The 26238-nt window shown below is 38.8% G+C and overlaps 1 protein-coding gene across 5 annotated transcripts in view; it reads right to left on the reverse strand.

The window, feature by feature from the left end:
- Window positions 1–26238, reverse strand: part of PATJ (PATJ crumbs cell polarity complex component) — a 381060-nt gene that overhangs the window by 125083 nt on the left and 229739 nt on the right. For all 5 annotated transcript variants that reach the window (XM_024989559.2, XM_024989560.2, XM_024989558.2 and 2 more), the window contains 1 exon segment: window positions 21126–21217. In XM_024989559.2, the coding sequence (XP_024845327.1) occupies window positions 21126–21217 (92 nt within the window).

Below are 26238 nucleotides of genomic sequence, written 5' to 3' on the forward strand. Positions count from 1 at the left end.
ATCTAGCACACCAGCCAAACCAAAGCAAAAGGGAGAAAACTAAAATCACAAAGTGACACAGAGCATGAAGAATATGTCTATTTCTTCTGACAGCATTATAGATGCCTTAAGCATGCACTGTTAATGTTAAGAGATGGCTGTTGTTTTTCAGGGAGTACAATCCACTCCTCAGCAGTTTTCTCATACACAGAAGAAGCAATCAGTTACCCCTGGGTAAGTAACAGCATTTTCCCAGAGGTGATTTCCTTTCCCACTCAGGTTCCTCCAGGGAAAAACACAATAGAGCTCAGCTCTAGCTTAGAACTGAAAACCAACAGAACATGTCTGCTCCAGATTCAGAGCCCATGGGGCAGAGTGTATTTGGCAGTAATTAAGCATGATGGCCTTTCATATCTCTTTCAAAGGTTACAAGCATTAAAAATATAGCTGCACATAAGTTTTTATTGAGAAATAATGATTAACTGGACCAAGTTATCACTTCATAATTTAATAATTTCCCCCCAAATAGTATGACTTTAATGGCTTTTAAAGTCCATATTAATTTTTTTAAACCTTACAGAATAGAAAACTTCAGTGGAGAGAGGAAAGCTTCTATAAGAAGTTACAGTTGATAATCCTTCACAATCCACTCATCAGTGAGTGTTCACAGACTTTGTCATCATGGCAGCAATTTTTTTTTAGTTGGAGTATAATTGCTTTGTGTGTGTTAGTTGCTTAGTCGTGTCTGACTCTTTGCGATCCTATGGACTGTGGCCTGCCAGGCCCCTCTATCCATGGGATTCTCCAGGCAAGAATATTGGAGAAGGTTGCTATACCCTCCTCCAGGGGATCTTCCCCACCAAGAGATGTTACTCATGTCTCCTGCGTTGCAGGCAGATTCTTTACCATCTGAGCTATAGGAAGTCCCTAATAATAATAATTGCTTTACAATGTTGTATTAGTTTTTGCTGTACAACAATGCGAATCAGCTATATATGTGCATGTGTGTATATACATATACACACATATATCCCCCCTTGAGCCTCCATCCCACTGTCCCCATCTCACCCCTCTAGGTCATCACAGAGCACTGAGCTGAGCTCCCTGTCCTATACAGCAGCTTCCCACTAGCTAGCTATTTTACACATGGCAGTGTATTCATGTCACTCTCATTCTCTCAATTCATCCCACCCTCTCCTTCTCCCTCTGGTGTCCACAAATCTGTTCTCTCCATTTGCGTCTCTATTCCTGCCCTGCAAATAGGTTCATCAGAACCATTTTTCTGGATTCCATATATATGTATTAATATATGATATTTGTTTTTCTCTTTCTGACTCACTTCACTCTGTATGACAGACAAGACAATTTTAAAGAGAAAGAAGTGGGAAGAGGGAAACTAAAGGAGAGAAAGCAGTTATGCTTCACAAGGGCAGTTAGCCTAAAAGACTTCTGGGGATCCTCTGACCTCTCAAAGTCCATGATTCACAAGGAATGAAATCTATTTGCTTCATAATTAACTTTTCATTTCCAGTATAATCAACACAAATTTCTTACATCTTGGTGCCCCATACAGCACACAATCAGAAATTGTAGTTGAACTTATTTGCTGGTATTTGCATTTATTTTGCATGATTTGTATCTTTTTAAAAGTCTATTTTATTGAAGCATAATTGATTTACAATGTTGTATGAATTTCTACTACAAAGCAAAGTGATACAGTTATACGAATATGGTTATTCATAGAGGTTCCTCAAAAGACTAAAAACATAGTTGCCATATAATCCTGCAATCCCACGCCTGGCATATATCCAGAGGGGAGATCATATACATGTATATATATAAAACATAGATATATATATACATCCTTTTTCATATTCTTTTCTATTATTATATTATTCTATGATATCATTTCTATTATCATAGAATAATGAATATAGTTCCTTGTGCTATATATTAGGACTTGATTGTTTATTCTCTATATAATACCTTGCATCTGTGAATCCCAAAGCCCCAATCCATCTCTCTCCAAAGCCCTCTCCCCTTGGCTACCACAAGTCTATTTTCTGTGTCTGTGAGTCTGTTTGTGCTTTGTAGATAAGTTCATTTGAGTTATATTTTAGATTCCACATATAAGTGACCTCAGTGTGGTATCTGTCTTTTTCTTTCTGACTTCATTTAGAATGTAATCTCTAGGTCCATCCATGTTGTTCCAAATGACATTGTTTCATCCTTTTTGATGACTGAGTAATATTCCACTGTATAAATATTCTTTATCCATTTATCTATGAATGGATATTTAGGTTGTTTCCATGTCTTGACTATTGTAAGTAGTGCTACAATGAACACTGGGGTGCATTCATCTTTTTGAATTATAGTTTTCTCTGGATACATGCCCAGGAGTGGGATTTTACATACAGCAACTCTATTTTTGCTTTTTGAGGAACTTCCATTCTGTTTTCTATATCAGCTACACCAATTTACATTCCTTGTTGAGGATGTAACAGCTGTTGGCAGACAGACAGTGGACTTCTATCATGGATAAAAGTGAGATTTCCAAGGTATGGAAGCCTATATAGGTATGTCCTTATCACTGGACTTGCCATGCTCTATTAAAATTATTTGTGCTATTCTCTCTCCTTTTTAAACACAGAGATAGGATCTTATTTCTTTATGTCCTCTGCTTGTAGCAGAATACCTAGGAGAGAGTAAGTATACTATAAATGTCTATTGAGTAAAAGAGGTCTTAACAAGCAGGAAAAGATATGAAGCAGAACTATCAAAGGTGTGCCCTATGCTTTCCAAGCTTCTTTACCAATTAGTGATGATGTGCTGGCTGCAGTCAGCCAGCAATTGGTACTTACCAAATTAATGAACATTTCTTGGGGTGTCTGCCCAACTCACAGTGATTCCATGGATGATCTATACTATGTAACACTAACAGTTGGCCTCACCTTCAGTGGATTTAAGAAGCAGACATCTGTCTCATTTTAAGCAGATCAGATTCTCTCTCCCAGGGACTGAAAATTTAGAACAGACTCAAAGAGACTCAAGAGTGTGGTATCTAGACAATGCCAATGGGGATAGTCAAGACTAAACAATAAGGTTAGAACTTCCTTCTGGTGATGTCTCTGGAGTTGCCCCGGTTCCTTCTCTTCAGAGTCTCAGCTGCATGACTTATTCTTAAGAGTCCACAAGATAGCCTTGTATTCTTACAATACATTCTCCTTTTAATTTATGCTGGCTAGAGTTTAATTGATTGCAGCTCAACAATATAGCTCTGAATTTATTTTGAATATATTCATTGGTTTATTTAACAAATATTTATGCTATGAAAACAAAGATGAATAAAACATGATTCCTACCTTTGATGATGTTAGCAATTAGTGAGGAACACAGCTAAGTAAACAGACAATTACGACAGTGGAATTTCTATCTAGGGACTATCAGTGTAGTTTTTCTCCAAAAGGATACTAGGAACATACCCAATTTCAGTTTTTTGTTTGCAGAATATATTTATATTTATGACAAAGACATATTCTGGATCCTGATTTCAATTCAATGCTGTTATATTCACATTGGTAAAAATCATGCAACATGTATTGGGCAGAATTCTAAGAGGTCTCCCAAGACACCTGCCTTCTGGCTTACAGGTTGTAAATAGGATGAATTTCACTTCCATGATTAGGTTATATTACATAGCACTGATGACCTTAAGATAAAGGCAGATTACCGTGGTGGGCAAGACCTAATCACATGTCCCCTTTAAATCTGGAAATTTCACTTCTTGGAGCCTCATTGTCTTGATCTTTAAAGTTAGTAGGTTGACCTTCAAGAATTCTAAGGAATGTCAGGAGGTCAGAGATAGAAAGTCAGAGATTACAAGTATCATCTCTGGCTTGAGAATAAAAGGGCCCTCATGGCAAATAATGTGAATGACCTTTAAAAACTAAGAGAAATCTCTAACTAAGAACCAAGAAGGAACCTCCACACTGTACCAAAACCTGATCTAAAAGGATATGTGTGGGTGAATGCTAAGTTGCTTCAGTCGTGTCCGACTATTTGTGACCCAGTGGACTGTAGCCCGCCAGGCTCCTCTGTCCAAGGGATTCTCCAGGCAAGAATACTGGAGTGGGGAAGGGATATAGGCACCCCAACAGTGCATTCACACAGCACTGTTTACAACAGCCAAGACATGGAAGCAACCTAAACGCCAACTGACAGGGATGGATAAAAAAATATAGTACATGTATACAATAGAGTATTACTCAGCCTGTAAAAAGAATGAAAGAAGGCCACTGCAGCAACATGGATGGACCCAGAGGTTGTCATATTGGGTGAAGTAAGTCAGACAGAGGAGAAATATTGTGTGACATGCCTTATATGTGGAATCTAAAAAGAAATGATACAAATGAACTTACAAAACAGAAAGAGACTCACAGACTTAGAGAACGAACTTATGGTTGCAGGGGGAACGAACAGAGCGAAAGGATAGTTGGGAGTTTGGGATGTACATGTATACACCACTATATCCATTTTAGGATAACCAACAAGCAAATAGAAGGCGAAAAATGTGGAAGCAGTGACAGATTTTCTTTTCTTGGGCTCCACAATCATTTCCGGCAGTGACGGCAACCATGAAATTAAAAGACGTTTGCTCCTTGCAAGAAAAGCTATGACAAACTTAGACAGCATATTAAAAAGTAGAGACGTCCTTTTTCTAACAAAGGTCTGTATAGTCAAAGTTATGTTTTTTTCTGTCAGGTACAGATGTGAATGCTGGACAATAAAGAAGGCTGAGTGCCAAAAAATTCATGCTTTCAAATTGTGGTGCAGAAGAAGACTCTTGAGAGTCTCTTGGACTGCAAGGAGATCAAATCAGTTAATACTAAAGATCAGATCAGATCAGATCAGATCAGTCGCTCAGTCATGTCCGACTCTTTGTGACCCCATGAATCGCAGCACACCAGGCCTCCCTGTCCATCACCAACTCCCAGAGTTCACTGAGACTCATGTCCATCGAGTCAGTGATGCCATCCAGCCATCTCATCCTCTGTCGTCCCCTTCTCCTCTTGCCCCCAATCTCTCTCAGCATCAGAGTCTTTTCCAATGAGTCAACTCTTCGCATGAGGTGGCCAAAGTACTGGAGTTTCAGCTTTAGCATCATTCCTTCCAAAGAAATCCCAGGGCTGATCTCCTTCAGAATGGACTGGTTGGATCCCCTTGCAGTCCAAGGGACTCTCAAGAGTCTTCTCCAACACCACAGTTCAAAAGCATCAATTCTTCGGCGCTCAGCCTTCTTCACAGTCCAACTCTCACATCCATACATGACCACAGGAAAAACCATAGCCTTGACTAGATGAACCTTTGTTGGCAAAGTAATGTCTCTGCTTTTGAATATGCTATCTAGGTTGGTCATAAGTAATCAACCCTAAATATTCATTGGAAGGACTGATGCTGAAGCTTAATTTCCAATAGTTTGTCCACCTAATGCGATGAGCCGACTCATTGGAAAAGACCTCCTTGATGCTGGGAAAGATTGAAGGCAAAAGGAGAAGAGGGTGGGCAGAGAATGAGATGGTTAGATAGCTTCAGTGACTCAAAGGACATGAGTTTGAGCAGACTCCAGGAGATAGTTGTGGAGCCTGGGGAGCCTGGCTCCCAGGGAGCCTGGCTTATTGCAGTCCATAGGGTCACAAAGAACCATGGCAACTGAAGAAAAAAAACAAGGACAAGCACAGGGAACTCTATTCAGTGTTATATGGCAGCCTGGATGAAAGGGGTGTTTGGGGCTGCATGGACACATGTATAGCAGTAGTAGTAGATGCTGAGTTGTGCCTGACTCTTTGCGACCCCATAGACTGTAGGCCACCAGGCTTTTCTGTCCATGGGTTTTGCCATGGAGTGGGTTGCCATTTCCTTCTCCAGGATACATGTATGCTGCTAAGTTGCTTCAGTCGTGTCCTACTCTAGCGACCCCATGGACTGCAGCCTACCAGGCTTCTCTGTCCATGGGATTTTCCAGGCAAAAGTACTGGAGTGGGGTGCCATTGCCTTCTCCAAGGATACATGTGTATATACGACTAAAACTATCACAGCATTATTAATTGATTACACCCCAAGACAAAATAAAAAGTTTAAAAGAAAAAAAAAAAAGAACCAACAAGGAAATAAACTTAACAAGAATGAGCCTGGAAGTGAATTTTTCCCCAAGGCTCTAGAAGAGAAGTCAATCTAGCCAACATCTTGATTTCTGCTTTGTGATATATTAAATAGAGAGCCCAACCCCTCTGTGTCAGACTTCTGACCTACTGAACTACCAGATAATAAATGTGTGTTGGTCTAAGCCATTAATGGTCTAAGCCATTAAATTTTTGGTAGTTTGTTACACAACGAGAAAAGTAATATATAGCAAAATGTATTGATTTGGAAAACGTGATCACCAGAAGCATAACTTTTGAGTTCTTACCATGTACCACTGTTCTAACCTTTTTTACATGTTAACTCATTTAACCTTCATAACAGCTCTATGTGGTAATTGCAATTATTTTCTTCACTTTACACAGAGATTAAGATACCTGACCAAAGTCTCAAAGCTAATAAATAGCAAGCTGAGGCTAAAATCCAGCTATCTGGTTTCCAAACCTACTCTTTTAACTATTGTATTATGGTGTTTCCCATTTCAATAGCTTGACCCCAAGCCACAAATATCTTCTTCTCTCATATACCCAAGCTATTATCCCCAGATCCACCTTGGGGAAAAGTTCTACTGGGTCACAATTTACTCCTAAATTTATTTCACAATTTTCTTCAAGATGAAGGTGCAGTACAGAGTTCTAAGTTTGTTCACTCTGACTTGATCAACTTTTCATACTTAAGTTTGGAGTGTCACATCTACATTACCCATCCCTCGTATAAATATAATGACTATACAATGCTTTGAAACATTCATTGTGCTTGATAGTGCAGGGCGGGTGGTGAACAGTACAGTGGAGTGTAATTCTCCCAGTGCTCCCCTGTGATAGTAATTAGGGATATTCATAAATCCTCTGGCCTGTGTTTTTCTTCACCTTTAAAACTGAACCAGTACTTGATTAACTGTGTTTGCTTTTCTGCCCTGGTGATTAAGGAAACACAAGCTGAGCTGGAACTTCTGTTGCCTGGGTACCTGAAGGACCATAGTGAGCAGAGAGGCCCCCTTGCTGAGCCCCGGTGGACATGTAACTTGAGAAAGAAATAAATTTTTGTTGTTTTAAGCCACTGAGATTTGGGTTGTTAGTTACTGAAGCATAACTGAGTCTATCCTGACTCAAATATGTTCTAAACAAGTTTATTCTATAACTTTTCCCCCCAAAAAATCATGCTTATACTTTAATCAGAATAGCTAAAAACTGGAAACAACCCAAATATCCACCTTCAGGAGGATGGATCATCAAATTGTGGTATATTCACAGATTGGGGTGGTATTCCTCAATAATTTAAGGAACTATTGATATACATGACAACAAGGGTAAATCTTTTAAAAATTATATAAAATGAAAGAAACCAGACACAAAATAATAGATGCTGTTTGATTTTTTTTTTTCGTGAAGCTCAAGAAAAGTTAAAACTAATCTTTGGTGACAGAAATCAGAAGTGTTTGTTCTGGGGGGAGGAACTAACTGGAAAAGAGCACCAGGAAACTTGCCAGGTGAATGACTTTCTTATATTTTTGTTTTGGGTGATGGCCACACAGGCATATATTTTATATTATCAAAACCCAACAAATTGAACACTTAAAATGTATTGCACTGAGTAGACATTATATCCCAGTTAAAAAATGAATTCAGGATTATCTATAGTGTAAGACAACGAGGTGCTATTCTGGAAAGAAATCCAGTCCTAAGGACACCTAGGTAAATGTACAGTTCTATCTTCAGTTCCATCAGTAAGACATAAACAATATACTAAGCAACTCTTTAAAAATCTTACTTCTTAATCTATAAAATTAGGATAATATATTCTAATAGAATTAAAAGATAATATATCATAACACTAAAGCATAGTAACAATGTTGTTGTTCTTGTTTAGTCACTAACTCATGTCCAGCTCTTTGCGACCCCATGGACTGTAGCCTGCCAGGCTCCTCCGTCCACAGGATTTCCCAGGAAAAGAATCTTGGAGTGGGTTGTCATTTCCTTCTCCAGGGGATCTTCCTGACCCTGTGTTTGAACCTTATCTCATAGTAACAATAGTTTACATTCAATGTTTTAGGATATAAATTTTAAGTCTCAGATTCTTACATCCAGGAGCAAAGTTCTCAGTTACTCTTAATTCATTCAACCATCAACCCTTATACCCAAAGAAATTATCAAGTCTGAAGGATTCATTCTCAAGACTTCATTCTTTTTTTCCGCTTTTCTTCTGATCCTATGTCACCATTCTAACTCAAGTACTTTTCACGTTAACAACAGTGTCCCTGCTGGTTTCCTTGTTCTGCTTTCTCTGGTCTCAGTCAATCCAAATCACTCCCTTCTCAACTGTGAAAACCCCTCTGTGCAAGGGGTTTTCAAGCCTGCAAACACACTGTGAATAACCCAAAGCATACAGTTCCCTCTTTTGGTGCTTGTTTTGCTTGATGTATAGTTATATATGTGCATGTCTTATATAGTATTTGAGATACAGTAGGTACTCAAAATGGAAAAGGCGATGGCACCCCACTCCAGTGCTCTTGCCTGGAAAATCCTACGGACAGAGGAGCCTTGTAGGCTGCAGTCCATGGGGTCACGAAGACTCGGACACGACTGAGAGACCTCACTTTCACGTTCATGCATTGGAGAAGGAAATGGCAACCCACTCCAGTGTTGTTGCCTGGAGAATCCCAGGGATGGGGGAGCCTGGTGGGCTGCCGTCTATAAGGTCGCACAGAGACGGACACGACTGAAGCGACTTAGCAGCAGCAGCAGCAGGTACTCAATAAATACTTAAATTTGTTCATGCGGTTTGGACTTTTTTTTTCCTATATAAATATTCTCAAGTAGCATTAACTAGCTCTTGCTGTATCCACTTCTACAACAGTAATCTCTCTCTCCTCTGAATTTCTAAACTGCTTACATGAGTTTTCTCAGCAACTTTTTTCTGTTCTTCTAAGTATACACATGTCACATACAGAGATTTGTTGATAAAACCCTTTATGTTTATATCTTATCCCTCAAAGTTGTAATCATAATTAAATTGTAGTAAGAGATTTCAATAACATACTATTTGAAGCATCAATCCAGCAATCATTGACTAATGCCTTAGGATTAAATATGAGATTCTCTCTCTAACATAAGCTCTAAAAGAATGCTACAAATTGTAGTTAAATGAAAGATTAATGAGATATGAAAAGAATGTATTTATCCTTCAGGAAAAGACACTGAGCCTATGACAAAATTTTCTGAATGATGAAAAAAAGACATCTGATGTAATGAGCTGTATGTGCCTGCATGTGTTTGTAGAATTCCACGATTTTCAATTTATTAGGGTCTGAGATCCAACCAGTCCATTCTGAAGGAGATCAGCCCTGGGATTTCTTTGGAAGGAATGATGGTAAAGCTGAAACTCCAGTACTTTGGGCACCTCATGAGAAGAGCTGACTCATTGGAAAAGACCCTGATGCTGGGAGGGATTGGGGGCAGGAGGAGAAGGGGACGACAGAGGATGAGATGGCTGGATGGCATCACTGACTCGATGGACGTGAGTCTGGGTGAACTCCGGGAGCTGGTGATGGACAGGGAGGCCTGGCGTGCTGCGATTCATGGGGTCGCAAAGAGTCGGACACGACTCAGCGACTGAACTGAACTGAACTGAACTGAGATATCTCCAAGGAGCCATTTTCCTTCTTTTAAAAGTAAAAGTGTGTTCCATCCTAAAATGTATATGGAATAGCCAAAACAATCTTGAAAAAGAAGAACAAAGTTGGAGGTCTCACCCTTCCTAATTTCACAATATACTACAATGCTATAGTAATCAAAACAGTGTAGTACTGGCTTAAGAACAAATGCATAAACCAATGGAATACAATAGGAAGCCCTGAAATAAATCCTCAATGTAGGGTCAAATGATTCCAACAAGGGCGCCGGGATTATTCAATGGGAGAATGGATGATCTTTTCAACAAATGGTACAGGGAAACCTGGATATCCACATGCAAAAGAATGAAGTTGGATTATTCCCCTATAGCATATACAAAAATTAACCCAAAATGGATCAAAGACCTAAACATAAGAGCTAAAATTATAAAACTGTTACAAGAAAACATGGGGGAATTCATGACATTGGATTTGGCAATGATGCAATATCTTGGATCTGACACCAAAAGCCCAAGCAATAGCAAATAGATAAATTGGACTACATTAACATGAAAAGCTCAGTGGATCAACACAGTGAAAAAGAATCTATGGAATGAGAGAAAACTTTTGCAAATTATATATCTGATGATGAGTTAATATCCAGAATACATAAAAGAATTCCTAAACTCACCAACAAAACAACCTGACTAAAAGACAGGCAATGACTTGAAAAGATATCTCTCCAAAGAAGAAGTCATACCCAATAGTCATACCAAACTACTATCAAAAAAAAGAAAGAAAATAGTAAGAGTTGGTGAGGTTGTAGAGAAACTGGAACCCTTACCTACAGTCAGTAGGAATGTAGTATGGTGCAGTTGCTATGAGAAATACAGTAGTTCCTCAAAAAATTAAAAATAGAATTATCACATAATTCAGCAATTCCACTTCTGGATATATATGGGAAAGAATTGAGAATAGAGTCTCAAACAGACATCTGTACACTCATGTTCATAGTACTATTATTCACAATAGTTAAAAAGTAGAAGCAACCCAATTGTTTCTCAACAGATGAATGGATAAACACACAATGGAACATCATTCAGTTTTTAAAAAGGAAGACAATTCTGATGTATGCTGCAACATGGATGAATCTTGAAAACATTGTGATAAGTGAAATAAGCCAGTAGCAAAAGGATAAATACTGTATGTGTCCACTTTTATAAGGTATCCAGTGTAGTTAAATTCAGAAAGCAGAAAGATAGTTGCCAGGAGGTGAGGGAAAGGAGAGAATGGGGTGTTACTTGTCAATGGGTATGGATTTTCAGTTTTGCAAGGTGGGTGTAAACTGTTTTGTAGATAGATGGTGGTGATGGTTGTACAATAATATGAATATACTTAATGCTACTTAATTGTACACTTTAAAATGGTTAATAAGGTGGATTTTATGTTATGCATATTTTATCACAATTTAAAAAATTGACTAAGACAAAAAAGTACAAGTGTGATGAGAATACATTTGAATTACATTATCACTTAAAATCATTTTGTCTTCAGAACAGATCTGGTCTTGCCTCTTAGAAATTCATTTTCACTAAACCCGTAGAATCTTATTTCATGTCAACAAAATAGGATTATATCAAAAGTAGAAGCTATGTGCCTGAATTCAACCTGGATTCCCAAGCAAGCTGATTTAATTTTGTGCAACCTGTTCTATACGGAATGATCACTACTACAATCTGGAGCCTCGCACACTGCTTAGGTGCATATACACACAAAGCTGCATAAATGAGGAACGTACGAACACAACTAAACAGGCCTAGGTAATTTTTTTTCTGCCTGTACTAAAAATAGTGATGGGAGATACTTGAGGACAGAAAAAGTAAAATCTATATTTGCTGTATTAATTGAAACATGACAATAAACTAACCTTGATCCAGGAAAGTTCTATGCAAATAAACCAGAAGTAACATGTAAAACAAAGCAAATCATTACATCTCAGTGGGAGCAAAACTCCTTTCTGAAAAGATTCCAGGAGACATTTCTAACTATATGAACACACTAAATAGTTTCTAATTCCCAACTGGAAGAAACCACCAAAATAGCTGACCATGCTGAATCTGAAATAAATGTCCACTGACAGTGGAATTATGACCTCTATTTCCTTGGCATTCCAAACAATGTCAGGCACTAATGAGGGCTGCTGGGAGTAACTCAGCATCTAGGCCCACAGTTTGCAAAGGTGGCCCCAGGCAAGTTCTAAATAATGATTGCCAATTGTACAGAGGAAAAGTTGACTCAAAATATCTCACAGTGCAGGTTGGTGGGAGAGTTAACATAGGGAGCTTTAGGACTGGATGGGATAAATGACAGCCTATCAGGTTTCTCATAGAGACTCTTTCTAAAGATAGTACAGTAGATACTCACAGCCATTCTTCTCTTGATCCTGTCAGGAACAGCCTGAATGTCGTTCAGACATCCAGTCCTCACCGTAAGGCCATGAACTATAAAAGGTGACTCTTCCTACCAAGTATAAATCTGAGTAAAATCCTGCTTGATTTCTCTGAAATCATCGTGGTAATCTCATTTCAAAAGCCAGTAGCAGTGGAAACTTGTCATACTGGGAATCCCCAGTAGGGACTTGTTTAGAGGTCTTGTGGTTCTGCTAAGGATGTCTGAAGGATAATACCTTCTCAGGATCATGGCTAAAAGCCAACATGGGACATGCATATGAGCAGAGGGAACTTGCACTGGTTGCTCATGACTTGTTCAGAGAGCTCTAATTTTATCATCCTTCCTATTTATTAGGACGCTTTGGCAGCAAGCAATAAAAAGTAATTTAGGCCAACTTAAGCTCAGATAAGGAGATGACACCACCCTTACAGCAGAAAGCAAAGAGGAACTAAAGAGCCTCTTGATGGAAGGGAAAGAGGAGAGTGAAAACTCAACATTCAAAAAACTAAGGTCATGGCATCCGGCCCTATCACTGCCCTATCATGGCAAATAGATGGGGAAACAATGGAAACAGTAACAGTCTTCATTTTGCTGGGCTTCAAAATCACTGCAGATGGTAACTGCAATCATGAAATTAAAAGATGCTTGCACCTTGGAAGAAGAGCTATGACCAACCTAGACAGCATATAAAAAAGCAGAGACATCAGTTTGCAGAGACAAAAGTCAGCATAGTCAAAGCTATGGTTTTTCCAGTAGTCGTGTATAGATGTGAGAGTTAGACCATAAAAAAAGCTTAGAACCAAAGAATTGATGCCTTTGAACTGTGGGGTTGGAGAAGACTGTTGAGAGTCCCTTGGGTTGCAAGGAGATCAGACTGATCAATCCTAAAGGAAATCAGTCCTAAATATTCATTGGAAGAACTGATGCTGAAGCTGAAGCTCCAATACTTTGGCCACCTGATGTGAAGAACTGACTCGTTGGAAAACACCCTGATGCTGGGAAAGATTGAAGGCAGGAGGAGAAGGGGATGCCAGAGGATGAGATGGTTGGATGGCATCACTGACTTGATGGATGTGAGTTTGAGCAAACTCCAGGAGTTGGTGATTGACAGAGAAGTCTGGCGTGCTGTAGTCCATGAGGTCACAAAGAGTTAGACACGACAGTGACTGAACTGAACTAAAGCAAAAGGTAATTTATTAGAGGGATGTTGGGATCTCACAGAACATAGGCAGGCTTATATTATCAGACTTACAACAAATGAGAACTAAGAGACCTCCAGAGGACAAGGAAGCAGGAAGCAGAATGAAATCACAGCAGGCACCTTTGATCAAGGCCTGTGATTCCATGAATAAACACCATACATATAGAGTCACTCAAATTACTTGCTTTCTGTTCTAAGCCTCAGGTATCATATTGCACAAACTTAGGTCTCATGTACACCCACTGGTGACACCTTGTCAGTGAGAGAAAGATCTGGTTCCTTTAGATTCCACCTAGATTTACTATTTTTACTCTTTCATCATACTACATACATTGTGGGCGTGTATGTGTGTTCAGGGAGGGGCATCTACCAAAGGAAACAGGCATTCTACAGTGAGAGAAGTAAAAATATTGCCCCAAAAAAAGTGCAAAGAAAAAACACCCCTATTATCTCTGTGACCATCACAATTAGTTGTTTCTGAGTGCTAAAAGTGAAATACATATAGTCATAATTCCTACAAGCTGGTATTAAGAAATAGGAGCAATAAAGAACAAAATTTGCATTTCTATTCATGAAATAATAATAATGGTTTTCAAAGATCCTTTACAAGTAGTCAAATAAGAAAGATGGGCTTGCCTAATTTAGTGCTTACCTAATTTAGTCAATTCAGAGAAGGCAATGGCACCCCACTCCAGTACTTTTGCCTGGAAAATCCCATGGACGGAGGAGCCTGGTAGGCTGCAGTCCATGGGGTCGCTGAGGGTCAGACACGACTGAGCGACTTCACTTTCACTTTTCACTTTCATGCATTGGAGAAGGAAATGGCAACCCACTCCAGGGTTCTTGCCTGGAGAATCCCAGGGACGGGGGAGCCTGGTAGGCTGCCACCTATGGGGTCACACAGAGTCGGACACGACTGAAGTGACTTAGTGAGTGAGTGAATTTAGTCAATTAGGTAAGCACTTTACCTAATTGACTAAATGCACCTGAATTCATGTAAAATTTCTGGTTATTTCAGACAACCTAGCTACAACTACCCTCGAAAGAGGAAAAATCTATGGCTACTGTAGATATTCAAAAGAGTATGTCTTAGGCTTTCAAGATGATTTCAGAAGTGCATGACCCAATGGAATGATAACTGGATGAAACGTACACAACTTCCCAAGGTTACCACAATCTGTCAAAGGGAATGGTTTTTATTTGGATACATAAATTCCAATGCTTTTGACAAAAGATCAAAACACAAAACACTCCAATTCCACCTTGCTCTTGAACTAAAAGTCTTATAAATTCTACTTATGAATAAAAATTAATAATTAAAATTACTATTTAAAATTGATAGTACAGAAAACAAGTATTGAAGAAAGAATCAGGATTCCAGAGCATTTGAGAGACCTATGGATCTATCACACAGTCCAACTAAACAGAGAAACAGAAGAGCCTTGAAATTGCGGGAGAGTCTCCACCCCCTACAACTCCTAACATAGTTCAGTGCTAATGACAAGCGTCTTCCTCAAAACTCCTTGTCATATATGGATGATGTTTTACTGTGCACTTGAAAAGGGGCACTGCATCCTTTAATGATCCATGAGCATAAGAAAATGCTTATTTACAGAAATCATATCAAATGACATACGCAGCTATGTTCCTCCCTTCTAGTCTGAGCTTAAACATCTTTATCTGTGACACTTTCCCACAGGCTACAAAGACCAGGTTAGGTGTGTCTACTATATGTCCCTATAGTGTCATGGCACTTACACTGCTGGATAAGGCACCAGACTGTTTTACTCTCTGTGTCCATCCTTAGGGCGGAAATTGTGTTCTCTGTGTCACTCCACAGCACCAGCACAGGTAGGCACTCTGAAAATACTTATGCAATAAATGCACGAATGTTTCCTTGTGAAAGTCAAACTCATACTTGATCCCACAATCTTTTTTCCCTCCTATTTATCAAAACTAGATATAAAGAAGCAAGAGCACAATAAGGATCTTATTCAAATGGACTTTGACATTCACGTTAATTTCGAATCAATATCATCTTTTAGGGACAAGACTATAGGATAACAGGCCACACCATATTTTTTAATTATGAAAACAAGACATGTGTTCAATGGATACAGTGAAGTGGGTCCCATGGTGAGTCCACTTTCACTCGGTAGGGCTTGACAGCTAGCACTAAATCTTTCCAAGGGTTTCAGTTTCATTTGGCCTCCTTTAGCCCCAGGAGTTTTTAACAGTACACATTTTCCACATGTAATTAAGTAATGGAGAGTGAGTTGTTATACATGACATTTAATTTTCGATAGTGGGGGAAGGTATGACAAGAGCTGCAGGCGAGATCATTAATCTCCTTGGATTCTTGCACTGCCAAATACAGCAATTCATTCTTCATCATATTAATACATTGCTTCTCCTGTACTGAAATTGGAGTGCTTGTGTAGAGGAGATCATATGGACTAGGAAAACTCAGAGTTGAATGTGTGGTACATAGTAAGCACCCATAGTAAGCACAGTGTAATGCATCTAGATGATCTAGAGTAGAATCACTGAGTATGCCACAGTCCAAATGTGCCACTGGGCACAATTACATGATGACAATATTGTCCAAAATCTAATAATGCGGGGAGAAAAGGGCAAAAAGTGATTATATAAGTAAGCCGTGTTTGAAGGTCAAAGTGTTAGTCACTCAGTCATGTCCGAAATCTTTGTGACCCCCACAGACTGTAGCCCGCTGACCTCCTCTGTCCATGGAATTCTCTAGGCAAGAATACCGGAGTGGGTAGCCACTCCCTTCTTCAGTAGACCTTCCCGACCCAAGGGTGGAACCCAGGTCTCCTGCATTTGCAGGTGGATTCTTTACCATCTGAGCCTCCAGGGAAGCCTATGTCATGTACACACAGCAGCAACTTGCTCATTTTCCCTGATGACTCACAGACCCACTTTGTGAATTATAGATCAATTAGTGTATGAACAAAGGCAAGTGTTATGACAAGGACATGATTACATAAATGTATATCACTACAGACTAAAAGCCCTAGTTAATTAAATGTTACCTGCAGCATATTTTCACACCTTCCTGTGATTATTTTACTGCTACTCATTCTCCTAAACCTGTAGCCAATTCCCATTCTTATCTCCCTTGTCAATAAATTTAAAAAAGAGTTACTCAGGTATAAAAGCCAAAATTTTCTGTATAATGTAAATGCACAGAGAATCAACAGTTTCAACAAAGGAAGGAAATACTGCCATATAGAAGCAATAATCAAAGAAATATAACTTATAAACATTGGTTTTTAAAGTAACATTATATAACACAAGGGCTTCTCGGGTAGTACTAGTGGTAACGAACCTGCCTGCCGATGCAGGAGATGTTAAGAGATGCAGGTTCAGTTCCTGGGTTGGGAAGATCCCCTGGAGAAGGAAAATAGCAACCCACTTCTGTATTCTTGCCTGCAGAATTCCATGGACAGAGAAGCCTGTAGCCATGGGCTACTGTCCATGGGTTCACAAAGAGTCGGTGACTGAAGTGACTCAGCACACATATAACACAAAGCAAGTTATGCCATTTTAAAGAAAAGTATAATTGCATCTGTTGTACTGAGATGATTTAAGTGCTAACCTCTTGAAACCTGGTAACAAATCAGAACTTAATTGTTTCAGGATTTGGTTCCAAAATAGGCAAAACTATTCTTGTGACAATAGTCTGAAGGAGGTAATACACAGGCAGAGGTTGAAAGATGTACCTAAATGAGGGGTGAACTAGTCAATCAGCCCAAAGAAGCAAGGATGCCATGTTGCTTAGCACATAAATGCACAGGTTACCACACATGAATAGGACACCAATCTACCAAGCTACCCCTATTAGTGATGTACACAGCTAATGAACAATAAATTTTTTTCATTTAGATTTTCTTTCTTAACTCCTTAAGTGCTTTAAATTCTGTCCCTATTTAATATTACTTAGTAAAATTTATTATATTATATTGACATGAGGATTCATTCATGTTAATTAGGTTTCTCTTTATACATTCCTCCATTAATGAGCATTCTACTCCTTGTTAGAATATCAGGTCATTATTAAAAATAGACACAGAGAAGCACCAGCAGCAGTCTAGCAACAGCAGACAGGAAACTAAAAGACGTTTTAGGTAGGCTGTGTCCTCGTCTCTTATTCTAACATTTACTAGAAATGGTTGTATATAATGTCTGTAGCTATCTCTTCCAGTGCTTAACCATTTTGATGTTAATTAGAGCATTCTTAAACTGTGAATGTGATTCACTCAAAAAATAGTCAAGATTCTGGAATTAGGCAACATACATATGAGAAGTGGTTCTCTTTTCCCCTCCTCTTTCTTTCACCCTAACTACTACTTTCCTTCTCTTTTACCTCCATCCTGCCTCCCTCCCACATTTTCTGCCATCATCACCATCATCTTCATCTCTATGGCATCTCTATCTCTCTATATGTTGAGTCCATATTTCCAGGCAATTTACATGTACTAATACATTAGACAATTTATGAACTAGCTCAGGAAACTAATCAAGCTCAAACAGCTGTGATACCATGAGTGTATTTCAAGCCCAGGCTGAGTGAATTGATGGTTTCTTTTTTATTTTTTATTTTTTATTTTTTTAGCAAAACATGACATTTTCTTTTTCCTTTCAATCACAATCTTTTTCTTTTCTGATTATAATAAGACAGTATGTGTGTATACATATGTAAACATTTTCTGCATACATTAAGATTATTTCTGTTGGCATTACTGAATACTTTTTGTTTTCTACTATATACATTTTGGTATTGACTGCATTTTTTTTTAAGATGGTTTCTTTTTTAATCACTAAGCCTGAGAGTTCAGTTTTGCTTTAGAAAAGAACTGATCACTTTAGATAAGAGTTCTTAGTCAAATGATTAGTTCTTTCCCTATAGAAACGGAAGCATTAATTAATAAAATGCTGGCATGCAAATTACTAGATATGTATCTATTGAATCAAACAAAGGCTATGAGCAGAGGAACATCTTCCTTGCTTCAATTCAAGCTCTTTTTCCTTTAGACAGTCTAAAAGTAGATACAACAATAGATTGTTCAGAATCATGCCCATGTTATTTTTCTCCTTACAAAAGAAAATACAGAAAATCTTAAATTGGGGAGAGGGACTAAACTATAAGGAGTTTTATAAAACTAACTTACTATGATTGTTGCATTTGGAGAATATATGATCTGGATTGCTCAGTAAGAGTTGAAAGGAAATTTATTCTTTAAAGCTTTCTGAATCCCCACTCTGTGCTAGACACAGTAATTTAATGACCATGCAAGAAAGGTTCATAATTAGATGACATATTGATTGTACCTTGATATTTGTAAATTGCTTAAAATCATGTCTAGAAAATAAGTATTCAGCAGCATCCTCAATCACGCTTACACCATTAATTGCTGAACAAATTTTTTCCTTGATTCTGATCCCTTCTGAACAGTCCAAAATTGAAACTACCAGACACTAAATTAATGGGACTTTATTACTATTATTAAAATTTTACTCAGCTTTCTCTTCTGTCTTCTAAATAACTTCAAATCATTTAATCTTTCTTGAAGCAGGGGGTTCTATTTCCCAACTACTTAATTGCATTAAATGATTTCCTTTGGATCCTATTCAATTCTCTTTTTGTTCCCTTTAAAATGGGATGAGTCAGCATGAGTATAAAGGCCCCACAGAAGACAAAGACATAACAATAATGTTAATCAGCAATAACATCCCTTGTGGCAGTCCACAAAGTGCCAAGCACTGATGTGCAGACACTCTTGAATGCTACGTAACATCTCATGTGATCCTCACACAGCTTTAAACCAAGTTTTCAAGCTTAAATGGCTTCAACTCTTTACTTGTATGGATTTCTATTGATGGACACTTTAAATTTTTGAGTCGCTGACCTTTTCTCAAGTCTGTTCATGTTTTCATCATCTAATTAAATTTGTAACCTCTGGCAATAGGAAGGGTAAAGGGACTGGTGTCTAACAGAACTCCAAGGTCAGTAAACCAAAGGAGACTGTCATTACGCAAATGGGGAGGAGGAAGGTTTCTCACCCTAGATACAAGAGCAACAAACCCTGGAAATCCAGAAAGTGCTAATGAACAGGATAAAAGGTCACTGCTGCTGCTGCTAAGTCGTTTCAGTCGTGTCCGACTCTGTGTGACCCCATAGACGGCAGCTCACCAGGCTCCCTCGTCCCTGGGATTCTCCAGGCAAGAACACTGGAGTGGGTTGCCATTTCCTTCTCCAATGCATGAAAGTGAAAAGTGAAAGGGAAGTCGCTCAGTCGTGTCCGACTCTAGTGACCCCATGGACTGCAGCCTACCAGGCTCCTCCATTCATGGGATTTTCCAGGCAAGAGTACTGGAGTGGGTTGCCATTAATGTAGGACTGTTTCAGGAGCAAAGCAGCTGTGCCTGTGAGGCTGAAGTGATGGCATAGGAAGGAATATTTCAATCATCTACACTAGTGTCCAAAACTGGGAATAAACAACCTATTAATCCCAGCTGTCTCCTGGGAATGGATGGATCTTACTAAAAAGTAACTACTGAGAAGAGGAAGAGTAATATTAATCATCGCCATCATAAGGACAGGTAACATTTCTTCAAGCCTTTACTCTCTCCTTGACACTGTGTTATTTCTAATTTTCAAAATACCACAGTGAATGAAGTAAGTGCTTTATAATCCCCAGTTTATAGATAGTAACTGAGGCCCCAAAGGCAAAGAAACAGAGTGATAGTTAACATACAGTTACATCCTCCAAAAATAATTTGGATGTATCTGTCATTTCAGTAAAATTACGTGGAATCAAACCTCATTCCATGTCTGATGGAGCAGTGATGGCTCCCACCAATGAGGGGTCTCAATTCTGACTCACTTATACCAAAAGGGCTCAGTCTGCTGGCAGATGAGGTGTGGGCAAATGTGGAGCCCCAAAAGGACTACACGACTCCAGACAGTAGAGCTCACATCTTCTCCCGTCTGTATTTCTCACCTGCCCTCTTAACATGAAGCTCCTAAAACTTCCCTGGGTTCTTTTTTTTTTCCTGCCTATCCTTTGATAAAGGCATTAATGAGAGAGCAAATGTACCAAATGTACCAAATGATGCTGATGGGAGGATGACAAGCTAGAATGTTCTATGATATTTAAAAAGAGGATAATCAGATCAAGAAAGAATTTTTCAAAATAGAAATACAAACATAAGCCTCAACTACCAGTTCTATCATGTGAACTGTACATAACAAGAACACCTCAGCATCAAAGCAATCTATACTTTGCTTGGGCTTCCATGGTGGCTCAGATGGTAAAGAATCTGCCTGCAATGCAGGAGACCTGGGTTTGATCCCTGCATCAGGAAGATTTCCTAGAAAAGGGAATGGCTACCCAACTCTAGTACTCTTGCCTGGAGGATTCTATGAGCAGAGGAACCTGGCAGGTTACAGTTCACAGGTGTCACCAAGAGTTAGACACAAGACTTAGCACACGTTCTTTTCTTAAAGTGACAATTACAAAAGGAAAACTTATTCTTAGAACACAGTGATTGTTTTAAACAAACAAAAGGTAAAATAGTATTACATATTTTATGTATAAGATAAAATAATAACATCTCCAGAAGAGATCTTGAGTTTTAGGAAAACAGACATATCTGTCTTACCTGATGAAAACCAGCTTGACCTTTGGTGGGGCAGTCTTAATAATGGCAGATGCATTTTGGTGACTTCTTCCATATAGAATCTGATTGTTTATCTGTGGTGAAAAAACAAAATGTAATTGTGAAACTACAATATATATATTTCATGTGTATATATATATATATGTATACACACACACACACATGTATACAAGTATATGTGCATATACTTGGAATTAAACAATAAAGTTCCTTCATTTTTAAGTGGGTAGATGGAGGACTCTTTAATGCTAAAAATCTTGACATTCTTCATAGTACAAATTCAAACACTAATTCTAAGCAGCTACTAAAATCTCTTAAATTCAGAATTTTTGGCCTTTTTGCTAAACTTGACAGTAGTAGCTGAGCTAGATGCAAAAACTTTGTGATAGATATTTCATTTCCTACAGCTTTTCCAGACTCCTAAGAAATGCAGAAAACAGACCAAACTGTGGTATTCATCAGAGTTCTGGAGGGCCCATTAAACATGATTCTGTAAAGGAGTCAAGGTTATTACATAGCATAAATTGTGTTACTCCAGAGGATGTAAATACTATGACCCCATTTTAAGTCAAATATTAGATCAACTGCACAGAATATTTTACAGGACCTAATGAATGAGATATCTGCTCTTATCCAAGATGAGGTGGGATTTTTTAACTTGACTGAATTCATCTAAATACTATCTGAAAACATTTATATTCTAAATTTCTTCACTCCAGATTTTCCCATTGCTAAGCTATGATGACAGCTACAATCAATCTTTTATTTTATTTCAACCATTTGATAATAGCTCACACAGTTTTCGCTTTTTCTCTCTTGTCTCTTCAATAAGTAATGATCTATGTCATATTGTCTCTATTTAACTGAGGTCTTGACACCTTTTACTATTTAAGGGATAGTATAGTATACTATATAAGCAATGGTAAAAAAGGGATTTATGTTTTCTGTAATTAGCATCTAACTTGCCTGTCCTTGATGCCGCTGAACTGTTGCATCTGAAGACATTTGAAAAAGGTCTCATTTTTGTTCTAACAGCTGTTATGAGAAAGTATACAGAAATTAACGCTTCAAAGGATGGAATGAAGATATAATATTTTTAACTACATAAAATGAAGCTCATCCATCACCTCAAAGTGGTAAAGCTGGGATTCATATGAAAGGCTGTGACAAAAACTAAACTTGAACCACTGCTTCCTTATGTCTCTGATTTTGTCAGCTTTTATTCTTCACCAAGATAATCAGCATCCCAAAAAACTACTAATCACACTGTCATTTCTCTGTGTCTCAGTTTCTTCTTCTTTAAAACAAATCTAAGCATCTATTACATAAAATTATTGTGAGAATTAAATGAGATAATGTCTTTAAATTTTATTTACAGTAATCTTGGAGTGAAAAAGTTGGCTTAAAGCTCAACATTCAGAAAACTAAGATCATGGCATCTAGTCCCATCACTTCATGGCAAATAGACAGGGAAACAGTGGAAACAATGAGAGACTTTATTTTGGGGGGCTCCAAAATCACTGCAAGATGGTGATTGCAGTCATTAAATTAAAAGACGCTTACTCCTTGGAAGGAAAGTTATGACCAACCTAGACAGCATATTAAAAAGCGGAGATATTACTTTTCCAACAAAGGTCTGTTTAGTCAAGGCTATGGTTTTTCCAGTGGTCATGTATGGATGTGAGAGTTGGACTCTAAAGAAAGCTTAGTGCTGAAGAATTGATGCTTTTGAACTGTGGTATTGGAGAAGACTCTTGAGAGTCCCTTGGACTGCAAGGAGATCCAACCAGTCAGTTCTAAAGGAAATCAGTCCTGAATATTCATTGGAAGGACTGATGCTAAAGCTGAAACTTCAACACTTTGGCCACCTGATGAGAAGAACTGACTCATTTGAAAAGACCCTGATGCTGGTAAAGATTGAGGGCAGGAGGAGAAGGGGACGACAGAGAATGAGATGGTTAGATGTCATCACCGACTCAACGGACATGAGTTTGGGTAGGCTTCGGGAGTTGGTGTTGGACAGGGAGGCCTGGCATGCTGCAGCTCATAGGGTCACAAAGAGTCGGACACAACTGAGCAACTGAACTGAACTGATATCCAACGAGTTTTTAACTTTTAAGCATTAAAACTACTCACCTTTTCTCTTAATGTGAAAATCGCTCAGTAGTGTCCTACTCTTTGCAACCCCATGGACTATACAGTCCAACCCAGGGATCAAATCCAGGTCTCCCCAATTGTAGGCGGATTCTTTACCAGCTGAGCCACCAAGAAAGCCCAAGAATACTGGAGTGGGTAGCCTATCCCTTCTCAAGTGGATCTTCCTGACCCAGGAATCAAACCAGGGTTTCCTGCATTGCAGGTGGATTCTTTACCAACTGAGCTATCAGGGATTAAGGTTTCTGTCTTTTTGATATGACATAATTTTAAAAATACCCAAACTCTGTATGGTACTCTGATGATGGATACATGCCATTATGGTGACTTAGTGGTAAAGAATTTGTCTGCCAGTGCTGGAAATACAGGAGATATAGGTTTGATCCCTGGGTCAGGAAGATCCCCTGAAGGAGGAAATGGCTACTCACTCTAGTATTCCTGCCCAGATAATCCAATGGAGAAAGGAGCCTAGCGGGCAACGGTCTACAGGATTAAAAAGAGGAGGACACAACTGAACGACTGAGCACACAGCACATAGAACATACAAGGGCTTCCCTGGTGGCTCAGTGGTAAAGAATCCGCTGCCAATGCAGGAGCCTCAGGCTTGATCCCTGGTTCAGGAAGATCCCCTGGAGAAGGAAATGGCAACCCGCTCCAATATTCTTGCCTGGGAAATCCCAAGGATAGAGGAGCCTGGCGGGCTACAGTCCATGGGGTCACAAAAGAGTTGGACGTGACTTGGCAACCAAACAACAACACCCAGAGTGAGCGCTAATGTAAACTATGAACTCTGAGTGATAACAATGGGTCAATGTAGGTTCATCAACTGTAATGTATGCACCGCCCCAGAAGGGGATGTTGATCATGAGGGAAGCGGTGCAAGTGTGGGGGAAAGGGTTACACAGGAAATCTCTTTAATCTTCCTCTCAATTTGTCTGCTCTGAAAAAATAAAAAAAAATTTTTGAGTGCCCACCATCCATATATTTTCTCTTAATACTTTCATGATTTTATTTTTCTTATATTTACATCTTCTTACCTAACTTAGCTATTAGAAAAATAAGTCATGTAGTCATTAAGAGTAATGTGAAAAAACATGGTTAATGACATAAAAATATTCAAAATATATTAAGTGACAAATCTTGGCTACAACATAGTATGTCTAGCATGATCATCTTTTTTGCTAACTATATTTCTTAATCTCTTTAACAGATAGTGAACTGAAATTAAGAAAGCTTAAATCACAATTTTAAATTGAGATGATGCCTGACCAGTGCCTGGCACTCTTCCCCACCGTGTCTGAACTCTGCTTTCAGAAAGTGTTTCGTAAACCATGACCTATGCAACGTTTCTGTCTTTGAACTCTGTGGCATGCGTGTGTGCTCAGTCGCTAAGCCATATCCAACTTTTTGTGGCCCCGTGGACTGTAGCCCACCAGACTCCTCTGTCCATGAGATTTCCCAGCAAGAATATTGGTGTGGGTTGCCATTTCCTTCTCCAAGGGATCTTCAAGACCAGGGAATGAACCTGTGCCTCCTGCATCGGCAGGCAGGTCCTTTATCACTGAGCCACCAGAGAAGCCCAAATTCTATGGCACTAGGTTTAAAAAATTTCTCTTATTACACTTGTACTGCACCCACATGGTAAAGCCAACCACTGTCAGGTAGAGAGCATCGGCGCAGGCACACGACAGTAACTGAACAGCGCTAAACTCCTTGAGGGTAAGAACCTGCATCCCCCTCTATGTATTCCCCAGCTTTCACACGTAGCTTACAGTGGTGGCTCAGTGAGGATGCACTGACTCACAGATCCCTGAGTGAAAGGAACACTTTCATTACTCAGCTGCTGGTATGCTGTCTCTGAGGTGGGCTCTAACCCTCAACACAATTGACATTTAAAAAAAAAAATTTTTTTTATTAGCAAAAACTTGAGCAAATAGAAAATTGAGCTGTTTCATGTTTATGTAATGCCTTTTTTTTTAGTTGCGATTCTCCATTTTGATAGAATAGAACTCATGGCACTATTATTCTAAGAAGGAAAAATCACAGCCCAAACGAAGGAACCAAGTCATTAATTTTAATTTACCTAAGCGTAAATCTGAAGTTGTATGTCTTTCATGGTGCTGTTTCTGAATATTCAGAGGCCCTGGCAGTAGAACAGCAAGGCAGCTTGCTTGCTGGCGATGTTTTTCCAGTGCCAACAACTGTGGCATTTACTGCTAAGGCAGCTGCTCCCTGCCAATGTTCAGGGGCCTCTGGAGAGACTCTCTACTCAGTGGAAAACTGGGAACAGAATGGGAAACTGAAGATAGAGTGAAACTTGATTTTACAGGATTAAATGTAAAAGGAAAATGCAGATCTTTGGATAAAAAAAATCCAAGACAAAGCCTCTTTCTGGCTTCACAAATTACACATTAGCAGTCCTCTGAGTTTCAGGAGAGGAAGATCTCTTTTGTGTTCTCTAGATCTTATTGTTTAGAAAGCAACTTCACTATGTAAATAAAAGGTATACAGCTTCCAACAACATAAGTGACCTTTATATTTCCTTATCTCTAAGGAAACACAGAGAAAATTCAGTAAGTAATTAGAAAGAATATGATGCATTTTATGCAAATTAACTTTAGGTTGTCACTTATCCTGTTTCTGAGAAGCTGCTGTTTTCTGTTGTTTAAACAATAGATAAAGAGTATCTTCCAAGTATAGCGTAGACAGGAAAGAAAGCATTTTACACCCCCTGGAAGGTTTTCAGGTTAATTCTAATTATTAATAGCTACCAGTCACTGAGTGCTTACTCTGTGCCAAACTCTGTGCCGCAAAGCTCTTGATGCACGGGTTCGCAGTTAAATCTTAGAAGGGCTGGGTGTTATGTACTTTCATCAGATGATGAAACTGGCATCCAAGAGCTTAATTTAAATATTAGTTGAAAACCCTGTATTCCTAAGGC

This window comes from Bos taurus, chromosome 3 (genome assembly GCF_002263795.3).
Source record: "Bos taurus isolate L1 Dominette 01449 registration number 42190680 breed Hereford chromosome 3, ARS-UCD2.0, whole genome shotgun sequence".
NCBI classification, from domain to species: domain Eukaryota; kingdom Metazoa; phylum Chordata; class Mammalia; order Artiodactyla; family Bovidae; genus Bos; species Bos taurus.